This window comes from Parambassis ranga, chromosome 14 (assembly GCF_900634625.1).
Source record: "Parambassis ranga chromosome 14, fParRan2.1, whole genome shotgun sequence".
In the NCBI taxonomy this organism is placed as follows: Eukaryota; Metazoa; Chordata; class Actinopteri; family Ambassidae; genus Parambassis; species Parambassis ranga.
The window spans coordinates 2,856,795-2,881,244 of NC_041034.1; the positions used below are offsets into that span (position 1 = coordinate 2,856,795).

General features: G+C 44.6%; 1 protein-coding gene across 2 annotated transcripts in view; it reads left to right on the forward strand.

Moving 5' to 3' along the window:
* Positions 1–24,450, forward strand: part of tmem132e (transmembrane protein 132E) — a 339,900-nt gene that overhangs the window by 266,629 nt on the left and 48,821 nt on the right. For both annotated transcript variants that reach the window (XM_028421320.1, XM_028421319.1), the window contains exon 3: positions 17,535–17,675. In XM_028421320.1, the coding sequence (XP_028277121.1) occupies positions 17,535–17,675 (141 nt within the window). The remainder of the gene's footprint in view (positions 1–17,534; positions 17,676–24,450) is intronic.

The following is a 24,450-nucleotide window of genomic DNA, read 5'->3' on the forward strand; positions in this document are numbered from 1 at the left end:
GTTCAGAAGATGGATGGATGTACTTGAACAATTTTTGTCCTTTAAAGGCTTAATGTCATCACTTCATTCTGCCGTCCACCACCAAAAACCCCTCTGTAACTGCTCTGATTGCTCCGAACCGCTCATGGTTCAGTCACATATGCTGAACCATGTCTGCTTCCAGAGGGCGAAGGGGACGTGGGTTTGTTGGACTGTGGCCTTGTGCAGCCAGCGTAAAGTCAGACGTGTCCCCGCCCGCCTGATTATTTCAGTTTAAAGTTCTGACTTCTGATAAAAAAAAAAAAGCAAAGACACGCATGTGTTAGAGGAACACACTGGCTGCTTTCTAACGATGCACCGGCGCAGCGCGGGATGAAACACCAGCTTCACACTGTTGGCAGTTGTTTTGCTTCGTCTTTTGATTTTTTTTTTTCAGATATTGTGAATCATCTCTCAGCTCTAAAAATGCTGCAGGGTAGTTTTCATCTGTTCGACACCTCACCTCACATTTACCTCGATCAATGTACCAAATCTGTGTGTTTGCCTTTAGGTACGTGTACAAAACTGAGCAAACCTTATTAAACCGTCTGATCAGAGAGGAATTTTTATTCATGTTGAGGTCAGAAAAACCAGGTTTTATTGTGAGAATGATCTCTTCACATGGCTGATTCTGTGGGATCAGCCAAGTCAGACAGGAAAAATATATATTTTTTAGTTTGTGCTGCATCTAAAAAAATATGGTGTCATGTTCAGGGTTAGGAATGTAGTCCTGTTAGTGCACCGGGCGAACCGAATGACATCTTGGTCCCATGGCATGTGGCAAATTCCTTCAAGTAATAAGGGAGAGAGAGAGATGCCCAAAGAAGTCAAGGACAGTGCGGACATGTTGCAGTCATGGAAGAAGGCACCAGCAGATGTAGATCGCAGAAAAAACACCTCCAGTCAACATGGATTCAGGCCAGAAAATGCTACTTTTTGTCAGGTGTATGTAATGCGATCTTTCTTGAAATGTTCCGCTTTAAACTCTACGGGGAAAGACGTCTTCAGAGTTCCAGCGAGCGCAGCCAGCTCTGCATAAACTCAAAGTCTCCCCAGATGGAGCCTCTCTCCATCCTCACCCTATACTCCGTCTTTTGTGTGTGTGTGTGTGTGTCTACCAATTTGATGTGGTGTTGGAGGATTTCCTGAGCCTTGGGAAAATAAAGGTAGATTTGCATTTGAAAGAGTCAGATCTGCAAGGTAAGGGGATGTCAGATAGCTCAGAGCCGTTCTCATGTGTATTGCTGTCATTTGTTGCAGGATAATTGACATCATTCAGGGGGCTGCTGGCAGCGCTGTGTCGGTGGAGTTTGCCTCGGATTACTGAAGGCGTTTTTGAAAATCGATCGTGAGAAAGGCACATGAGAGGGAGGGCTGCAAGACGCTCTGAGCACCAGGACTCTGCGGACTCTGTGTTTTCTACAACACAACCTGTGCAGACCAGGCAGAACCTCATGGCACGAGAAATTATGTCAAAAACTGCAGTTCCTATCATGACCACTTGAGGGCTGATGGCCAAACTGATAACTATGGCCACTAAAATGTAAAAGTTATACAATCAATTCCTCCATAGACCATTACAACTGTTCACAAATGGGGTGTTCATTAGAATCTTTGAATCTAATTAATGCAAAGCTCACTTGGTTTAATTACACTGACAGTTCATATTGTGCATAATTAATGGTGTGACTTCACTCTCACGTCTTCTCCTTGAGAGTCCACCACCTTAACCAACCTTGAAATCACTGTGGACGGCTGCTGATCCACTGTGCATGGGACTTCTTATCAGTGCTAATAGGAGATAACACACCTAAGGATGCTGCCTACGGGGTGGGGGGGGGGGGGGGGTGTGACAACAGCTGATAACGACCATTTAATGGGTTGATAAGATCTGAAGCGGGATTGTCTGTGATGCAGTGGTGTAGCATGTGCAGCATTTTTAAAGAGGCAAATTAAAGATTCATATTCATGATATTTGGTATGAGTAGGAACTATTTTCTACCTAACCACACCCAGGAAGTGTATCACTCCACGTTCACCCACTCTAACATGAGGTATTTGGCCCTCCAGTGGCTGTTTGAAGAATTGTTTTCACAGTAAATATCTTGATTATTAAAACACCTGCTACAGTTTCTTTTTTTGCTGCCTGCTGGTGTGAGAAATATAAAACATTTCAAATCTATTCAAAGACATTTAAAGTAATAAAAACAATCCACCATATCTAAGACAGCGTCCAGTAAAGTCTGACCGTGTTAGTTTTGGTTTACGAGCTGCTTTCACTCTGTGTCTCTTTCCTATTTCCTTTTTCCTATCAGGCTGTAAAGCTTCATATGACAGCCTGTCGCCGACTGCCCCTTTGTGATTTTTTTTTTGTATTTATTTCTCATGTCGGCATCATTTCTGTTGCGGCTGAGTGAGCGTGCATGTGTGTGTGTGTGTGTCTCCCCGGAGAGGGATGGCATTTCTTTGTACGCTGGCTTCTGTGTGGGTGAGGGTCCCCAGAGAGGGCTAGTTTTACTCGGAGCTGTCCAATTTGAAATGGAAGTTCCTCGGGGGGAAAGTTGAGAACATCAGGAGCACTGACACCACCTCCACCATCTCCACCCCACCCCTCCGCCCTGCTCGAAAGGATCTTTGAATTTAATCTCCCATTGTCGGCACCTATGAAGGGAAGTTTCACAAACGTTGTAATCACTTCTGCACAGCCTCCTTTCCTCACGCTCCAATGAGTCGTAGTGACTCGTACATTTGGCTGGCTGAAAGCTAACAGTCATCTGTTGCTCCCTGAACTTTGACTATCTACCCTGAACCCTGGCTGAAACATTATTATAATCACCGTGCATGCACACAGTGATTTGAACTATGCTGCGGCGGAGCTCCGCTCTTCCTCCCCTCTGCATCTGTTGGCAGGTCTGAGCTCCCCTCGCCTTATCAAATAAATTGGACAGTGGCTATTTCCCCGATTGCCTCCACAGAAAAGGTTCTGGCTCACCCAAGGGTCCTCTGCTCGTGGCTGCGGCTGATGGGAAAACTACTTAGAATAATTGTCCTCGGAAAAAAAAAGGACGCCGCTTCCAAACCGCGGCTGTCGCCTCCATGCTGCTGCTGCTGCTGCAGCCTCCTTTGTGTCCGTGTGTGACGGAAAACATACTCAAGTTATGTGTCACAGTCGGTGCTCAACATGTGTTCATTTCCGGTGCTGCCGTGTTATCAGAAGGGTGAGACCAGGATGTGTTTGTAGTGCAGCAAAAGAAAATTTTTTCTTTTTTTTTGCTTTGACAGCAGCTGCAAAATGTTATTGTCTTTTCTCTGATGTGTACGTCACAAGATCTAAATGGAGCCAATGTGGAAAAATTCATGCAATATGCATGAATAAGGCCTTTTGACTGCAATCCACTGATGTCATCTGCAGTGAGCTGGTGCCTGCTGATCAGTTCATAGGCCTCAGTGTGTGTGTGTGTGTGTGTGTGTGGATTCTTTGTATATGAAGAGAAGTAAATAATAAAAGCTGCTTTGATGCTCTTGTATATACGGGCCCACAGCGCTGTGGTTGGAGGCTGCTGCACCACATTTACAAATGAATGCGAGTGTGTGCATCATAAAGACGACCACGCTCCATCCGAGCTGGAAACATGGCTGCAGAATGTCTCCGGTGGATCATTGAGAATGTGAGATTCTGGCCTTAGAACAAAGAAGGGCCGGCTTCCTTTACATCAAACTGCAGTGAAGCTTTTTGCAGGATGATTTAGAAAGTTTCAAGTCGGGAGTGTTTTTCTGTTAAATGAAAAACTGCCAAGGAGCTCCCCCCTCCGAGGAGATGGTGGCTTTATTATAGTGCAGGAAGCTCCATCCATCCTCCAGCCTGATGCTGAGCTCAGATGTGGCAGAGAGAGAGAGGCTGGAAAATGAACCGGTCTCTGTCACCACACCACTGACAAGATCCATGACATCTAATAACACACACTGGCACAGAGCTGAGTGTCTGATAGGGATGTGTCCACTCAGTTACCCACAGAAATCTCCAAATGGTCAAAGTGTCAGCTCGCTGGATCCTCAAACTTTTTTCGTTTTTTTTTTTCTTTGGAGCAGACTCTGAAACATGTCTCCTTTGTCTCCTCCATTGTGAACACCAAGGACACACACCGTTGTAGGATGTCAGACATCAGAGCAGTCCTGTAGAAGGATTTGTTGGAGCCCTTTCGAGATATTTGGGAAACACCCAACATGTCCAGAGATAATCTGCCATTTCTGAGGCGGATCCTGAGAGATTTCTGCAGCTGTGTGTAACGACGGATAAGACTTGGGTCGGCCACTTCCGACTAGAGTGCTGCTGGTGGCAGCAGCCTGGGAAAGGTCGAGCTCACTCACCTTTGAGACGGCTATGGGAGGAAATCAACGACAAGAGGGAGCACTCATCTTCCAGGACACAACAACAACACTCCAGACCACCATCATCCAAAAGCCTCCCTGTAATGTCGGGTCTCACTTCGTCACTTGAGAGTTAAATCAAACACCTGCTGTCTGCACAAGCACCTTGTTTGTTTCATGGTTTCTCTCTAAAGAGGCCTCTAACAGGGCCGCATTATATAATTACAGAGAGAAGGGGTGGGAGCTTTTGGCAGTATCAGTGAGTCTGAATATGCTGGACGTTGGTCTCTCTTGTGAGAGTGTTTTTTTTCATTTGCATCCGTCTGTTAAGTGTGTGAAAACACACATTTTCTTCCAAAATCCAAGGCTTTAAAAAAAAAATCTGCAGTGACAGATGCTGCGAATGATTTCCCCGTGCCGCCTCTTGTTCAGATTGCACGGCAGCGTCGGAATTTCCAGGAAGAAGACTTTCTAAAGCCCTCAACCCCTTTCAGAAGGAAAGCCACCACCACAAGAGCCACAACAGCCTTTCATCCGCTGCACAGACAAACAGCCTCTGTTTTAAGGCCTGTAATTGAGTTTTACCAGAATCCAGTCTCAGCGAGTAGGAGCACGACTGAGATGTAGAACTTCTAAGATTCCTAAGCATGGGGGGGGGAAAGCGGAGCCTCTTAAACACCCTCTCCTGTAAAACGCTATAATTATGTGCCCAGATCCTTTCCATAGCAACACACTTCATTCAGCTCAGTAATGAAGAGCAAATACACATCCTGAGTTCACATCACAGCACAAATAACAACAGTTTGAATGGAGCCTGATTAGATGTTTTGATAGCGTCTGTCCAGAAACGCTGCTCATCAAATTATTTCTCTGCTTTCCTTTTTTTCTCCTCCACTGAGTTGTCAGATTAGGCCGAATCCTGCCTGCTGGGCCGGACGGAGCTGAGACAGAAATGACTGAATGACTGAGTGTGCTGATAACGTCCCTGCTGGCCTGAGCCTCCTCGCTTGGCCCGGCCGCTCTGTTCACTGCGGCCGGCTTCCTCCTCTCATCTGACTCTTTATAATGAGCGTTAGGTCGTCGTTGTTGTTTTCTTCGCAGCTTCTCACACATTGACGCTGACACCTCTCTCTCCTCTGGAGGCCGTTATGATGAGCACGTTGCATGAGCTCGAGTGGGAGTTAGTGGAAGCTGCTCGGGAACCCCAGAGGAGCTGCGAGCGTCATCAGGCAGACGCAGCAGGGATCCGACACTTTTACTTTTTTTTGTGAGTGGTATGCACGGAGTTGTGGTGGTTTTGTCTGTCATCTGTGCTAAGTGCTCATTACAGCAGAACTCTGCGCTGCGTTTCCCTGACACTGTCACTGTCAAAGTGTCACAGCCCGATGGCAAGCACTGTGACATCTTTATTATTTTTACGTTTTCCATTGATCATCTTGGGTCTACACTTTTAGCTCTTCTGTGAGTGTTGCCTAACATGGATGCCATTGTATTGAGTTTGTCTGTTGAAGTTCTTTGTGGAATGGTAGCACGTTGTGTGTTGCACCTGCGAGTCAACAGCGGTTGTTGTCTCTGCAGTGGAATGGTGCTCACTATAGTATATACTATAGTAGCACTATAGTGCGATCTCTGTGTGAAAGTGGCTTGTAGGGTGGATGATGGATGGTGTGTTCTGAGAGCACACTTCATGTTCAGCTGCAGCTCACGTTGCAAAATGTTTTAACAATCAAAATACACAACAAACATGCACTTAAACACATACTGGAGCAGAAGCGTGTTGCATTCACATACACAGAAAAGCTGGGTTTTTTCAGTTATTGCAAAAAATGTGTTTTAATGCAAACATCTTTGAATTTTAAAATAAATATGTTTAAGTATTGAAGGATGAAAATTATCCGGAATAATTGGGAAAAGTGGCACCAACTTTCCTCAGAATTCTTGAGATTTACACACACAGGTGTTGTCATGTGAATAAGTGCACAATTCTGTGTTTATGCTGTGGTTATATGGATCTCTGCTGGTGATGGAGAGGTGGAGGTGGTTGCCTCTGTGTTCTATTCGAGCCACAATATTACAGTTCACCACCAATCCTCCATTTGGTGTGAATGTGGACCTGTTGGAACATGTTCAGCCGATTGGATGGCTACAATGACAAACTCTTCCTGCTTTTAGAGTCGTGGATGTGAACACGAGACGCCGTGCCGGAGCTGAAACTTTTTGCACAGTGGGGTATATATAATTGAATCACATGTCATTGGACACATAAAAGCAGCGCATCCACAACAGGCCAACGACAGATAAAAAATCTGCACTTACTCTGAATTATGCATACCTTCATGAAATGGAATTTGTTGTGTCTGCAGGAGCACAAGTGGCAAAGTCGTCTGTAAAGTGCCCCCTCAGAGAAACTAATGGAACTTCTGCCTACAGATGAGCGAGGGTGGTGGAAAAAAAAAAAAGGCTACGATGGCCAAATTTAGCTGCTGGGGAGAGGCCTCGTTTCTGCTGTGATGCAAAAGGGAGTGCAGCTAATGCCTCAGAGACATCCGAGTGCTGACATTTTAGTTGTTTATTTACTTCTCTGCCTTCATCTGTGCATTGCTAAAGGGACAAGCTCGCCGACTCTCTATCCATCAGGGCTTCGCTCGCCAGCGATGGCACTGCAAGCCTTCTGTGAACCGTTGTCGCCACCATACATGATCAAATGTTTGTTTACCGCGTCCCGCTCGGCAGTCTGACACGCCAAACATCGGAGTCCAATCTGTCTGGGGTGTTGGCAGGCAGCGAGAGAGAGGAAGGTCTCTTCTTGATAATTTTGCAGTCGGGGCCACAGTGGAAACAGAGCTGGGAGTTGTTGGTGAGGCACAGAGACGACACTTTCTGACACATAAACAGGACAATATTACCCTTTCCTACAGGAGCAACGTTAACACTGTCTGGACAAACGTGTGAGGACACCACACCTCCATTTTCCTGTTTTCCTGTCAGGTCCATGAAGCATTTTTCAAGTCTGATGAAGGATGATGAGAGTCAAAGCTATCATCTTAATCCTCATCATCTGCTTTAAGCTGCTACTATGAGTCTATGAATGGAGGTTTGGAGCTGGTGGTCTGGAGACAGGAACATCACAACATCAGAATACATAGATTGATTAATCATTGACAGTGTCCATTTACTTTTGGTCATACAGTTCAAGTCATCCATTTGGGCACTAATGGGACAGATTTCTGCATGGTGTCCATTGTCTTGCATTACATAATACACTGCATGGTATTTTACATTGGCAAAGAATGGAAGTGGACGTGTATAATATATGACATAAATATCTGCCTAACTCATGATTAATCCAAACACGGGCAAATGTGCTGCCATAACCTTACTCAGCATCTGCCTGCCACTCCGAATGCCCTTAATTATGCAAAGTTTACATTTTAATTTCAATGTGTCATAACATTAGGTCTATGGGGATTGGCTGGATTATGGTGCCATCCCTCAAGTGGCCACTGGAGGAACTGCAGTTTTTAGCCCTTAATGTGTATTTTCTCAAACTGCTTTACAACACACCAACACTTTGGCTTCACTTTCTTTTTTTTCTAAGAAAACGCCACAGCTAATATCACACTGCTGCTCTCTATGTGTAAAAGAAAATTACAATATAACACACCATAAAGTAGTTTAGATATCGGGAGTGCAGCCGTTCATCACGATTCAGTCTCAGGGTTTCATGAGATAAGTGCAGTGGGAGTATCTCTGCAGTTCAAAGAACATGTTTGAATCCAGCTGATGGTTAATCCAAGAATTGAAAAAAAAAAAGTGTCCTCCCCCGGTGCATCTCTGTCACACATGTTTGGGCAGCCTTTGAATGTGATGAAGTAACACAGAGAAAATGGCTGTGTTCAGGCATGTAGCGTTACAATACACTTCATTTTCTGCTCCGCTCCCTGAGGCGTCGTGAAGATCTTCACTAGCAGCGGGCCACACTTAAAGGGGGGAAGGCTACGACACCTCTGTTCTCTGTCATCAGCCTCTATTCTAGCTCACATTATTCTTCATCACAATGAACAAGAGCACTGATGTGTCTTTTTAATTTGCTTTGACACCAACCTGCTGCTGGAATTATGACTCAAAGGAGGAATTCAAAAGGCGTTTCTGACAGGGAGTGATTATTTTTACAACTGTATGGTGCCTGGTTGACCTTGCCTGGTTGACTTATAGTAATGTCTTAGTGTAGACCTACCAGCTAGCCAGCGTGCTAGTTTCCATGCTTTTTCCAGCTTGTTCCAACATCTTCTGCATATCTTGATGCTTTTGTCTCAACCTTAGAGCTTGCCTTGTTGATTTTCACCCATGAATTCTGACAGGAAGTGCCTTGTACAGCAGATAAACAGCCATCCCTGATGGTTGTGAGGGTGGATGGGGTCGTGAACAGACTGTTATACAAACTGAGGTGCCTTTAATCATAATGCTTTATTTAATTATTTATGTTTACATTTAAGTTTTGTTTTTTTTTAAATGCTGTATACTACTCACTCACCATCAAGTGGCCGTGTGAGGAACTGCAGGCTCTGGGACTTGTCATGTCTGAGTTCTGCACGTTGTTGCTTTTGTTGCTGTAAGCCATTAAAAATGGAAAAAAATGGATTGTATCATTAGCAAAGGCTATGTTAACATTCTCAGACTGTAAAAAAGGCCTCCATGTTTTCAGTTCGTTCATATCTAGCACCACTGTAGCTGTACTCTGCGTATCATGCTGTTGTGGGTGTGACCACTGAGATCCATCAGCATCATGTTCCTCCTGGTGATCCTAAGCCTCTCCCAGGCCAGCTGGGTCATGTAGTCCTTCTAGCTTGCCTCGGGGCCTTCCACTGGGCGGCTGTGCTTTGGTACACCTCTAAAGGGAGACACCTAGGGATGGGTGTGTTTTATCCAAACCACCTCAACTAGGGATGTCCCGATCAGGTTTTTTTGCCCTCGAGTCCGAGTCTGAGTCATTTGATTTTGAGTATCTGCCGATACCGAGTCCCGATCCGATACTTTCTATAAAGGCAGTCGTTGCGGCAAAACCTGTGTGTGTGTGTGCGTGTGTGTGTGTGTGTGTCCACACTTGGAGATTTCACACACGCAGCACATCAAGATCTCGAACCCAGAACCTCTCGCACCAAAAGCAACTGTCATACCTCTGCGCTACAAGACACAGAGCCACCCTGCACAGAAAGCGTTAACTTTGACAGCCCTAAAAAATATATCCGAGTCCTGATCGGGAGGTAATGTCCGATTCCGATCGAGTCTGAAATCATGTAATCGGGCCCGATTTCCGATCGCGTGATCGGATCGGGACATCCCTAACCTCAACCCTCAGAGGGAAATGGTGGCACGATATCCATCCATCCATCCAGAACATCTTCCCGCAGCTACTCCTCAGGGATCCTCTGCCACTGGCCAGCTGGGTGGGGCAGTCCTTTTCCAATGGAAGTGCTCCTCCCAGGTTAAGCCCTCTGGTGGTCATTTGAAGAAGTGTAGGTAAAATCTGCCTGTCAATCATCAAGTGACCTTTTTGGAGGAACATTTTCAAAAGCACTTTAGTGTAAAGTTTCCAACTTCATCATCAGAGTGCAGATACAAAGAAAAAATGACAAAGCAGTTTTATAATTGCAGTGTTTAGCAGGGTAACATCTTACCTCAGCATTAAGTCTTTCTGCTGTAATTATCTGGCTTACTCATCTCTTGTGTTTGCACAGTGCTCGGTAACAAAGCGGAGTGCTGCAGCTGATTGTTCTGTAAGGAAATTGTTTGGTCTCAATAACACTGTTTGCAAACGACGCCGTGCTTCGCAGAAACTGGCGCGTTCATCACGGCAATGCATTTACTCACGCAGGAGATAAATCAGCCCAGCGTGTGCGAAGCAGCAGCTGCACGCTCAGATTTGTAATCTGCTCTGTGATATTTCCCCAGCTTCTCATATTCTAATTTTCAGAGCCTCCCATTAAAAAGTCTGTCGCTGGCAGGTTCACACTCCCGTCTGGCTCTCCAGCTGCACGTCGCTATTAAAAAAACCTCAAAGCTGTTTACCACTGAAGATAAACACCACAGATATCAAAGTCTTATGATGATTGATAAGACTGCTGCTCGTGCTCCAGGGGTGAAGCAATGTGTTTGTCACTCGAGGGTTTGTAAAGGCAGTGCCAGGAAGTGCTCAGTGTCCATGTCCAGTTATTACACACCTCCTCTAATTAAGAAGGGGACTCTGTGTTAATGCGCCCGGTCGGTTCCAGCTAACCAGGTATAGCTTAAGGCCCCGGATGCACACTCAGGATACGATTGCTTTGTTGGCAGCCTCTCAAACTCCGGCGCTGCTGGCAAAATACCTGCACGCTCAGATGTGTATCAGCTCCAATTAAAGTGCTGTTTTAATTAGCAGCCAGCCAGGCTGTGCCAGTCTGTGCACAATGTGACAGTTAAGGATTCTTTTTTCAGTTTGGCCACACAAACCAGAAAAGCTTACCAACAATAGCTCACAGTTTAATTCTTAAGCATTGTGTGAGAATGAATCAGCTGAATATTGTAAAGTTAATTGCTAAAGGTTGATCCAACAGATCACACACACCACACCTGCACACCTGTTTGGACCCCTTTTGCAAAGCTATCCGACTATTTTAGAATAAAGTCTAATTATTTTAGAATTAAATATTAAAAGTATAAAATTGTTTTCTACGTACTTAAAATAAATTGTCTTCTCTTATATAGACACATACATATGACATTTAAGTAAGAGAGGAGGAGCCAAAGGAGAAGAAATGAAGGGTTTAAGGAGGTTTTTGTCGTTTTGTACGTTGGTTGGGATTTTATCAACATGTGCTCACAAAAAAACACCATCTCTGCTACATACATGACCATCCAACAGCCACAAAGTCTGACTAAGGAGTAAGGAGGTTGTTGATTGACATCTCAGAGACTTAGAGACAAGAGCAGCTTCTGATTTTCTCTCTGAGTCTGTATTTTAAATGTAAATATAGCTGAAATCACAGCACAGCCTTTAGTGTGTGTGTCTGTGTGTGTGTGAGCCGGCGCTGATTTTAGCAGCAGCTTGAAAAAAAAGTGTCTTCTGGTTAACATGAAGTCTTAACAAGCTGCATTTTAGTCACTGTTTCATCCTCGTTTCATTGTCTGACAACAGGAGCAGAAGAATATGTAAATGAGAAGAGCTTTATTACGACTCCGTCTGTGTATATATATGCGAGTCGGGAGAGAAGTCAATGGTTGACATAAGGTAGGCAGAATGCTAAAAACTGAGCCGTCACTCAGAGAACGCATCATCCAATGAGGATGGAGCCAGAGACGGTTTGTGTCAGGACTGGAAAGTAAAAGTCAGAGAGCTGCCGGAGGAACAACAAAGCCGGCAGTGAGAGTGAGTCTGAAGACAAACAAAAGGATACGTTACAGTCTCAGACTGTACAAATGCATCTATGTTTCCAGTTCCTGCATGTCTAGCTCCACCTGCGGTTGTAGCTGTACTCTGCATATCATGCTGATGCAGGTGTGACCACTGAGATCCATCAGGATCATGTTCCTCCTGGTGATCCTAAGCCTCTCCCAGGCCAGCTGGGTGATGTAGTCCTTCTAGCTGGCCTCGCGGTTTTCCACTGGATGGCTGTGCTTTGATACACCTCTAAAGGGAGACACCTAGGGAGGGGTGTAATGGTGGCACGATATCCATCCATCCATCCAGAACATCTTCCCGCAGCTACTCCTCAGGGATCCTCTGCCACTGGCCAGCTGGGAGGGGCAGTCCTTTTCCAATGGGTCAACCTCAGGGCCTCCTTCTAGGTTAAAGCCTCTAAAGAGAAGCACCCAGGGGGGAATCCTTATCAGGTGCCTGAACCACCTCGCCTGGCTCTCCCAGATTTTCACATTTCTGACCCAGTCTCGGGGAGTAAGCTCAGCCAGCCTTTGGAGAAATCTCATTTCTTCGTGCATTTAAATGTCAGTCCTTCTCTCATTATATTTCATGACCCTAGAACAGAGGGTAGAGAAGCACTCAGAGGCTCAGCACTGTTGTTGATCTCTTGGTCCTATCACTTGGTTTAAAGCCTTCCCCAGGTCCGCATAGCATATATTGGATTCCTAGAGAAGATTGAAGCAAGGTGTCTGGACTTGTAGAGTTTTCTTGAAGATGTTTCGCTGCTCATCCAAGCAGCTTCATCAGTTCTAACTGTTTGGTGGGGAAACATGGTTTAAATGGGTCTGGGTAAAAAAAAAAAACTTAAAAAACTAGTTTTTTTTTACCCAGACCCACCCACATAGGTCTGTAACCACATATAAACCATGTTTCCCCACCAAACAGTTAGAACTGATGAAGCTGCTTGGATGAGCAGCGAAACATCTTCAAGAAAACTCTACAAGTCCAGACGCCTTGCTTCTTCTTCTTCTTCTTCTTCTCTACGTATGATGACCTGGATGACTGAGAATCTTCATCAACATATATTGGATTGGAGGGTGGAACCCTGGTCCATTGAAACAGCCGTTTTTCTTCCAGGATCTAAGGTTTGAACCTAAGTAGTTTTTATACCAAAGCCCCTACCACCAAACCCCTGCAAGTCCTTCTGGGGTCTTTCAGTAACTTTTACACATCAGCCTCAGGTGTCATTCTGTCCTTCCTGTGATAACTCGGCCATGGTTTATTGCTGGTTTAGGTAAAAACACCCACTCATGTGTAGGGATGTGGTGTGTCAGGCACAAGAGGTTTGTTCAAGCACTCAACGGTGGGCATGTAATCTTAGAGACTCCCCGTGTGTGTCCAAGTACACACCAACATGTGTGCGATCGCATGTAGGGATGTGACCTACATCACAGGATTCATGTACTTTATACAGCGTGCGTGTCATTGTAGAGATTTAAAGTCTTTTTTTCCACAGTTGGTCTCATTAGACTGCGGAGCGGGGCCGCGTGCCCTGCAGGGACGTTCTCCTCAAATGTCTTCAATAAATACTCTTTAAGAGACCCATTAAAGAAAAATTAAAGACTTGGGAGCTGTGATTTGATTTAATCCTGGTTTGCATATTTTATTTATTAACAGCAGCCAGTTAGATGAAATTACAGTGTCTGTGCTTGTGGTAGATGACATGATTTCTGGCAGCAAGTGTCATAAATGGGTCATGAGGAAGTGGGTCTTCACGCCTGGTGGAGAACAAGCTGCACAGAGGACACCAGTAATCTGAGAAGATTAAAGAGCTGTTGACTCGTTTTTGTCAGACGTAGAAAAAGGATACCATTAAGTAGTTTAGGATGCGTGATTTTGTTTCTCAATAGTGCCCCCTATGGAACAGGAGGTTCACACTGTGGAAGGTCTCTACACGTAGAAATTATTTGGCAAAACCTTCCTGTCACTTTCACCACTTGTCACCTTCACATTTCTTTGGGCTCCCTCTGTGACAGGTCAAGGCCTGCCAGAGCAACAGTTTCGACATGCACTGCACAGATATGGCCACAGGAGGGCGCCAGATGTGTAACACAGTGGTGATTTTGAAGGCCTAGAAGTATCAACCTCTCCTTAGTGAGGATGTAATTGATATACAGCACTGCAGGAGGAATATAATTGTATATTGTAATATAATACTTAGGACCGCCCGGGCGTGTCAGTGGGAGGTTTTTGCCCTCCAAACTGCAGAAAAATCGATTGATCACTGATTGATCGCAGCGTGTTGGACTCCATTCCAGAGTACAAAATGTGAGAAACCCAAGGAGACCTGAGCGTCAGCTCAGAAATCTGGCGCGGAATGTGTTGACCAAAAAGCTCTCCTGTTTAGCAGTCCATCAGCCAAGCTCGGAGTCTAATGGGTGTTGCCATGGCAGAAGGCATCTGTGTGGAATGAGTAAGTAACAGCTCCGTCTTAGCTGAAGTGGCTCTCACTGCTTCTCCAGCTGCAGCGAGGCTCGCAGAGATTCTGAGGATTTGGCTGTGTGTTATTCCTGCCTTTACAGCTCCCTCCATTTGTGATGCTCTTTTATTAATCAGCATTAACACCGTTCCATGGGGAGCGTGATTCATGTGGCGCTCCCATGGGTGGCGCTTCATCCTCCTCCACCTCCTCCGACCCCACGCTCATTTGCAGCTGAGCAGCAGAGTCTGTGAAAGAGGTCGCCTGATTAAAAACACTGGTTGTGCACAATGCGCGGGCCGACTCAAAAAGCTGATGATGAATATGTAGTGGCTTTTATAAGCTGCTGGTGAGTGTAGGTAATGAATACAAATGAAAGTATTACTCATCGGGGTTGCATCCTTACCACTGGAAATGGTTATGCCCTACAATAATGTGTAATTATCGTCTTTTATGATCAGTATTTTTACAAGCTACAGTAATCAAGCAGCAACTGGGTCACCTCATTTAGCGAGCGTCTGAGGGTATTACCACTCACATCAAAGGCAGCGCGCCCGATCAGGATGGTTCCTTAAACGTTACATATTTCTGTTTCATCTCCGCGTGATGCGCCTCTTCAGATAATTACTGTATTTTATCTAATGTGTGGAGGATTTGATGAAAGAACAAAATAAGAGTTGCAATAACAAGAATGTTGGTTTTTTTTAGGTGATGTAAAATCTTTGATGCCTGCATATCTGGCATGTTCAGCAGAAGAGAGAAAAAGCAGAGAAGCTGCTTTTCTTTTTGTTTTTTGAAGTTCACTTATTATAGGTTTAGTCAGGATCGCGGGCTTGTCAATCATGATTCTCACAGCACAGCACCAAAAAAAAGTTTTGTGTTATGTCAACATATTGTCTTTTAACAGTTTGCCAGATCCTCTGTCAGTAAATGTAGATAGTTAACAGGCGATCACATGAAATCTGATTTTACAACGTGTAAAATTATAATAATAAAGATTTATTTATAAAATTTAAGCAGAAAAAATCATGAAATTTCCTTTATCACTAGGAGAGAACACTATATGACCCCATTCACACTGGGGACATCAATCCGGCTACAGCAGGATTTGGGCCGTATCTGGATATATCCTGATCTCTGTCTCTGTCTTTTTCTGAGTCTGAACACTGTTAATCCGGATATATCCAGATTGATTTCAATCCACCTCTCGGAGGTGGATCTAGCTGGATCGGCTTACACCTGGCTCAGGTCTGAACACAGATGCGGCTAGCGAATCCCGCTAGCGACGTCATACTTCTGGTTCACAGGGACAGTGTCCGGGTCGCGTACAAAAGCCGCATGTAAACAACCGTTGAACTACGACAGCTTTGCCCCCAGTTTATTTTCCACAGGGCTACAAAGGAATAAACTGCTTTTAGAACCGGGAAACAAACGAAAGAACGACATGCTGAGTGCAGGTTAGAGCGGTAAATGGGAATACCTCAGCGGGACGTGGGCATTTTTATCTGTCGAAGAAATAAATGGAACGGTGTGAAAGAGTCGCAAAGGCCTGAATGTTAATGAGCGAGACGGTGTGATGCTTTCAGGGAGTTTGAACAGAATGAGCTGCTACTGTTTGTTTTTTTGTCAGAGTGGAGCAGATGCAGAGATCTCATGTCACACATGCTGACTGAAACTCTCATTATTAGTGTAGAACATGTGATATGTTTCCTGTGTGTGTGTGTGTGAGAGAGCTGATGTAATGAAACAGTCTTGCAGACACAGACAAACAAAATACGTTAATAATTCATCTGTGTCTAGTATTTCATGAAAATGAGACCAGCAGATCAATAATCCCCATTGACTGTGTGTGTGTGTGGATGAGCTGTTTTAAAATGTTGCAGGCGTGCACCGCTGTGGTCCAGTAACCAGATTTTTTTGTTTTTTCTTCCCTCTCTGCTGGTTTATATTTAGTCAGTGGACACTTTAGTATCACTTCTCTTGTTTGTTTATGCAGCTTTTTGAAAATTTAACATTATTAGTCACTGATCTAAAAATCCCATTTGATACAAAAACTGTAGAAGTACTCACTTAAACTTACTGGATACCTGAATTTCCCCTCGGGGATCAATAAAGTATCTGTCTGATCTATCTTATAGATAATCTATTTAACAAATGGAGTCTTATCCATAGTGTTGTATCATACCAGGATTATTCTACATTTTATCTACCTAATTATTTATAAATTGACTCTACTCTAAGTTTGTGACCTGAAGGTTATATACATGTAAACACTTGGACCTCTAGAGAGGACTGAGACAGGTCCAAACTGTCCAAACTGAGCTGCTCCATCGTGCAGAAGTAGTCTGAAGGGATTAATGAGATGAAGCGTGGGTCTGTTGGATGATGAAGGACTGCTGGTGGAAGAGCGCTCCTCCTCTTGTTGATTTCCTCTCATTGCTGCCTCAGAGATCCACAAAGTCGGCCCCTATAACAGTGTGATCCTTTTCTAGGCCATCACCTTGATACAGACCTCTCTGCTTTGGAGACTGTTTCCACTGTGTGGAGTGTTCTTCGGTCTCGTGTTGACATTTGTGGACCCAGATTTCATCCACGTCTACAAACTGCTGCAAAAATCTCTCTCTGAATCCACCGGGTTGTGTTGACGACAAGCAGCGGAGGAAGAAGCTGTGATTGTAATGTTGTATCAACTGCTGTGCATCATGTGTGGATGTTAAAATGAAGGATAAATATTTAAATAAATAAATCGTACATTTTTTTAAAGCTGTGTGTGCGGTGAGGTAAAATAATGCAGACTTGTGTGTTTTTTTTTCCTTGTGGTGTCCTTCAGCAGACAGAATTGTGGATCCTACTCTGTTGCTAACCTTGACCTAGCTGTGCAGCATGTTCTCCCAGAGGAGGGTGAAGATTTCACCTCAGAATCCATCCTAATATATAATATATATATTACTTTAAATCAACCTCAGTGTTAGACGTGTAAACCGAGTTTCCAGATGGTGATGCTGGTGTGTAAGTGCCTGCTGGGTTCAGTTAAAGCTTGGTAGATTTGATTTGGCCCTCAGTGGCCCCAGCCTCCTGCCCGCTCTCATGTATCGCTGCACTGTCACCTTCATTCATCTCTGTTATTGATTCATCTGTGGAATTGCTTTTGCCATGACGCAATGCGAGAAGGAGGTCTGCTGCACACAGAGGGCGCTCACCTCTGACCTCGCACATAAATCACCCCCTCCAATAAAACTGACTCGTCCTGTTTTTTTTTTTTATTTCCTGCAGGGTCAAAGCGAAAAAAGGGGTGAACCTGCTCCAGACCAAGTCCAAGAACGCCCAGTGGAAGGTGGACTGGGAGGTGCAGTCCGGCGCCAAGCATTCCATCACCACCATCGATGTGAACAAGAACAAAGCAGTCAAGCAGGGGTAAGTCAACAGCCCCGGGCCTAAACACACTGCGTCTGTCTCACCGACTCCTGCAGTGGCAGCTGCTCCTGCTGCACACAGGCAGCAGTATTTGTCTTCCTTAACAAAGGTCTCCCAAATAGCTTTTCAGTCATAGCTCACTGATTAAAAGGCAGACTTTAAAAAGCGTACACACCTTCTTTCAGACTACAGCTGCATGAATGGAGACGTTATCTGCTCGTAGTGTCAATACATCTGCTGTTGATTTAGGTAACGGATGATTTAGTCTGCTGGCACTGACATACCTTCGAGATGAGATCCTGTCTGAGAGCGATAATTATACCAAGTCCTGCAAAATGCACCCAACCCGGACCTGCGGTGTGTGATAGTAATGGGCGCTGTCTGACTAAATTCTATTGGCACATTCAACTTAACGATAATAGTAAAACTAGAGCTGCTAAATGATCTGTGAGCTCGATGCAGCCTGAGAGGAGCTGAGAGCTGAGAGGCCGGCTGGCTGTTAATGCGTCAGAGTACTGGTAGAGTTCAAAACCAGCCTGTGTGACTCTGTTTATGTATAATTATATTTAGTTTTCATGTTATTATTCTGTAGTTTTTGTTTACTCTCAACATAATAACAAAACATTCAGTGATGACATGGTAGTATCAATGATGTCAGCATTTTACTGAAAACCAGCAGCCATGATGGTTTATCTTAGAATTGCTGCTAATTTAACCCTTTCACTACTATAATTATAACAGTTCGCCTTCTTTTTTTAATGATTCTGTCAGAAAATGTTCTTTGTATGAATTATTTTACCTGTTTTTCTTGACAGATGAAATATAACTTTGAAAAGCTGCCACATATTTGTTACTATGTTATAAATGCTCCACAAAATTCCCGCCCCTGTCACACACGCAATGTGGTCATTACCGTAATGAATGTAATAGTGATCGAAAGAGCTGTTTCTCAGCTTTCAGAATCCGTTGGGATTTCTTCAACAGTGCGAACATAACCAGAGCTACGGTAGTTTTAACAACACATGTCACTTTCTGTCGCCGGCGACAGCTCCGTGTTAGGATGGTTAACCTCAACGTGGGTCTCACAAATACTTCAAATGAATGAAATCCACTCACTGTATTTATACATGCTGGGTGGTTACATCAGAGTACATCTAAATACGATCGGGCGCCTCTACAAAAAGATGTTTGGGTGATTCAGGGCTGCAGAAGTTCCTCACAGCACTGTGATTGGTCAGAACCGCCCATGGTTCGGCCACATTTATGTAGATTGAAGCCTGGCAAGATGGATCTAAATGACTTTGTGATTCCACAAAGCTTGTGATGATCCAGCTGACTTAAAAAGTAAATACATGTTGGGCAAAGTACCCTTTTTATTGTGTATCTGGACTGCAGGACGTCTTCTCCTACTTCTAGGTTGGCACTTTTCTAGAACTGCACAAAGATGTGTAATAGAGAATAAGCCGGTGTAGGTATGTGGTCTCAGGGGGAGTTCCACTGTGGGTAGTCACCCTCAGGGAGTCCCGGAAACACTTTGGGCCGACAGCGTCCTTTTAGTTGAACGTTGTTGTGTATACAGGTGTTTGCACATTAGCACAGAGAGCATCCATCACAGTTTGTTCATGGTACAGTCTGCCCTGCCTCCAAGCTACACCCACTGAGAGGAGAAGCAACTAAAAATTAGCAACCATAAATCACAATATGCGATGCGTTCAATTCATTAAGACCTGAAGCGCTGGTCTACATACTGGCATCCCCGTGGACATACCGTATGGCTCGGGGAGAAAGAGAACAGCGAGGAAGAGACAAAAACAGAGCGCGGCCTCACCTGAGAAAGAAGTCCACCATTCCTCTCCTGTTTACGTCTCAGTGGCAGCCTCTCCTGCTATATTTAGTGACCCATGTCATGTAATCTTTGACGCCCTGTCACCATGTGGGAAATGTCCAGTAGGGGGTCAAGCATGGATAGAGAAACAGTGTCACCCTGCATTTTGTCAAAGATCTGGGCACTTCTGTGAAGTAAGAAAAACAACTCAGAAGCCAGAAGGAGCAGAGACATGGAAGAAGAATTCACGTCTGGACGCTTCATTCCACCAAACTGATTGAACATGAGCATGTAAAGAGAAGAAGCAGAGACGTCTTGATGTGAATTTGGATTACAGTGTGTGAAAGTCTGGTTGTTTAAAAGTCTGTGTTCCTCAGTAACTTCTCAGTGTTTTATATCAGATGAACTCTAATTGGTGCCATTTCATGTTATTTATTCATGACCGTATTATAAAAACAGCAGAAGCACACTGCACCTGCAGCTAGTCTTTACATGTTTTATATTTGTTTGCAGCTGATGCAGTGCTGTCTGTATGACCCTCAGAGTCACACATCTGTCAGTGAAGAAGGCAAAATGTTTCCACTAGGAGTTTATAATCATTATTTAGCTTACCCTACATCGCTGCTGGATTTGTGCGAGATTTGTGAGATCACCAAAATCTTCTCGTCAGGGTTCAAGTTTTATGCCTGGCTCAGAACCACAGATGGTTCAAACCAATCCTACGAGGAAGTACTGAATGTTTTGGGTGAATATTTGGTGTGACAGCAACCTCAGCAAAGTGGCTGTTCACATTTTACGTGAATCATAAAGGTCTGCAGGCTAAACTAGACAGAAAGACATCTGAAAGATGATCACAGTGTTTAAATACCGCCCTGGTATATAAGTGCCAAATCTGCCACTTGTGGTGAGAATTATTAACATGGTAGCCACAAAAAATGGCAGAGAAGCTTGTTGCAGATAGGAAAGGTTTGCTTTGTAAACTGGGTTTACATAAACTAAAGTTCTTTGAGATAACATAGAAAACTCAGCTGCAACAGTAAATTGCTTTTTAATTCTCACATCACATCAGCCAGATGCTAATGAGCCCCAAAACATGTAAAGTCCCCAGATAATTCTCTCCTTATTCAGCCAATCACATGCAGCAATAAGGAGAATTCTTATGTTTTCTAAGTTCAATACATTTTTGTCCAACCATCCATCCAACCATCCATCCATCGGGTTGCGGGGCAGCAGTCTAAGCAGGGACACCCAGACTTCCCTCTCCCCGGACACTTCCTCCAGCTCTTCCGGGGGGATCCCGAGGCGTTCCCATGCCAGCCGGGAGACATAGTCTCTCCACCGTGTCCTGGGTCTTCCCCGGGGTCTCCCCTTCCAGTGGGACATGCCCGGAACACCTCCCCAGGGAGGCGTCCAGGAGGCCTCCGAAACAGATGCCCGAGCCACCTCAGCTGACTCCTCTCGATGTGGAGGAGCAGCGGCTCTACTCCAAGCTCCTCACCCTATCTCTAAGGGAGCACCCAGCCACCCTTTGAAGAAAGCTCATTTCGGCCGCTTGTATCCGCGATCTCATTCTTCTCGGTCATTACCCAGAGCTCATGACCATAGGTGAGGTTTGGAACGTAATTTGACCAGTAAATTGAGAGCTTCGCTTTACGGCTCAGCTCCTTCTTCACTACGACGTAATGCACCCACATTACTGTGGAAGCTGCACTGATCCACCGTCAATCATTTTTCCCTCACTTGTGAACGAGACCCTGAGATACACAAACTACACAAATTAAGTTCCTCCTCCTCTCCTCTTCATCCTCATGCACAAACTCCTCTAAAAAAATCTGAGCTCCAGTTCTGTTGGTGAAACCTCTAAATTGTCTGAGAGTAAAAAAAAGTGTTGACATCTTCATCACTCCCCTCTCTTTATTCTCCTCTTCATCACACATCTCAGTCAGCAATGGGGTTATTCAACATATTTCTCTTTCTGTAACCCTCCAACTGGAACCGTCCCATTTAAGCAGCAGCAGCAGCTCGTTGATAACACCACATGAACCGATGCATTATTGATCACGGTGAATAGGATTCAATGAGTAATGTTCTCAAAAACTGCTGCGGCATAACCGCTGTCTAAGTCAGGACAACAGGAACAAAAAAGAAAGCTGCTATTTAATAAGATAATTCTCAGTGTCCTGGATACTTAAACAGAAAACAGCCTCTCAACATCACTGATGTTTGAAGCTTCTAAAGAGAAAAAGGACAGTCTGAGGGAGCTGTTTACATAAATAGTTTCAAAGTAAAAATATTTTATTAAACACGATGTGGTTGGTTTGTTTAAAATCTGCAGCGCTTCTGACAAAATGGCTCCCAGAATGACAGATAGGACTGTTTGCAGAAATGGCTTTCACCCAATCAGCTACCACATTAAAAGCACTGACAGGTGACGTGAATGCTATTGATTATGTGGTTATAGTGGCATCTGTCAGAGGTAGGGATGTATGAGGCAGCCAGAGAACGGCCAGCTCCTAAAGTCCATGTGTGTGAATGGGGTGGGGGTGGGGGGGTGGGGGGGGGGGGGTAAACTGCAGGACGTGGTCAGTAGATGCCAAACATCATCTGAGGAAGGACAAATGGTGGAGCGGCAGGATCACTCATGTACATGGAGAGAGGATTCTCTGCACAGCACTGCAGTATGTAGCTGCAGGCCAGCAGGCCAGAACAGCAGACCAGAACTTATGTAGCTGGCATTTCTTTGCTTTTTTAAAAACATGTTGTTTTAAATGATTTTTAGTTGCCATTTGTTTTTACCTTAGATTCCTGTCATATTTCTGATTGAAGACCAATCAGCACAGGCAGTTATGGGCGTGTTTTAGGTGTGACCATTGACAATAAAAACTATAGACAGAGCTTTTGTGATGTCACCAGTTTGTTTCTGAAGAGCCGTTTTGAGGCTCGGTGGGAGGTTCCGGGACGCTCCACCTGACGCCACGTTGGCAGCGCCATGTCCGCAAAAACTCCAAATATGGACAAAGAGGGGGAGCATGAGCAGAGTTTAGGGGGACGGGCGATCGTAGAGGCAGGAAACTTGCGCTGTGATACAGCAACCGTCTGTCACTCAAAGCGGCAACGCCCATAATTATGCGTAATTTTAAGTCTGAATATAATTAAAACGAGTGAGTTGTAAAACAAAATTCACCCCCGTACAACTGACACTAGAAGAGAACCTATCATTTGAGACCAGAATGGTTTTTTGTACCAGGCTGTAAACATGTTCATTTCTGCTGTGAAGTCGGCCATTTTAACATGGGAGTCTATGGGAAATGACTCGCTTCTGGAGCCAGCCCCCAGAGGCTGCAGCGTGAACTACAAGTTTGGACACTTTCGCATGGGCTTCAAGTCTGAGCCCCGGAGGTTGCTGCTTGGGTGTGACAGATGCCGGGTTGCATGTTTTTTTGCTAGCTTTCAAATATTCTGATTTTTGTGTTTCTTCTTCGGTGATTCGTTGATATATTTAAAGCTTGTTATAGACTGTGATTGACAGATTGTTCATCCAGTCACCAGCTGACTTTTCTTGTCCTGTATCAACAGTTTTCCTATAGGTCAAGCTTCCAGGTGGTTTTGTTGAACAAACCATCAGACCTGCAGGTTGTGTTTAGGCACCACAAACCACTTGGTTTGGGTTGTTTTGGGTTTGCCAGCTACAACAAGCTTCTTTGCCATTTTCTTAGCTACCATGACAGGTCCTAGCTCGTCATGCAACACAACCAGAGGCTTCAAAAATGGACAAAAGTAGCTTTGCTGGCTTCCTTTAATCTTTGCTGTCTGATATTCAAGAAATGAATTACACAAACAAGATATATATGTCTATTTTATTAAGGCGTGTCTCAAAACTTTTAGTTAGAAGTTCCTGTTTGTTTAAAATCACTTTATCCAGCTAAGTTCTCCAGGCTTTAACGGCTGCTACAGACTTAAGCATGCACCGTTTTCAGCTCTCTGTTCACCATTTGTGTTCCTGTGCTGTTGTAACCCTGCCTGGCGGCGCTTTGATCCAATGATCTCTCCCTGTTAATCAGTTCAAACACACCTCTGATCAAAGAATGAAATCCCCCTGAGCTCTGAGAAAGCCCTAAGCTACAGCTTTTAAAATATATGCTTTGTGCTGTACACGCAGTACATCATTAACTTAATGGAGCCCAGGCCGGACTTTCTTCAGCCGTGTTTACTTCCCTCTTCTCTTCCTTCAGTCCTTTTGCTATGAAATCACTCATTTAAGTTCTCGCCGCCCACTACTCTTTAAAAAAAAAAAAACACCTTCATGTAGAGTTCGTTTGTCCACCATTAATGCTGTTTTTATTTTAAGGCTGAAGTGGGTGAATAATTACATGAAGGATTTCAGTCATTTGTCTCAGGTTCTTTAAGCCATTGCTCCTCTTTGAAACATTAGAAACTGGACTGAAGCAGCATGAAGTGGCCAACACATACATTATTTAGTGTTTTGACGAAAAGGTCAGACTTTAAGGAAAACAGGAAACATGAGGAGACGTGCAAGAGGAGGTGGCACGCTGCAGTTTAAGGATAAAGCTGCCGTGAGTTGTTTTGTCAGGATCTGATAAAACGTGTCGGCAGCGCCACGTTGCTGATGTGACCGGAGCTCTTTCAGCGTTTCCTTTCTGGCCTTGGTGCACTCTGAGCATCACTTCCCTCCGCCCCTCCCCTCTCCAGCGCGGCTTCGGCGGTGGTCGATGGCGTATTGAGCGGCTGTACCTGTACTCACTTCAGCTGCAGCAGCCATATTGATGACAGTATGCAGACAGACGGCGGGTGTTTGTTTTCAGTGAGTGATGCCGGGACAAATAGGCTGAGATCTCATCACGGCGTTCCCTAAGAGGAACTTTCTGTGGGTGGAGGATCGCTTCACATGGTTTGATCCGGCTTTCATTAAAAGCCTCTCAGGCTGAAATG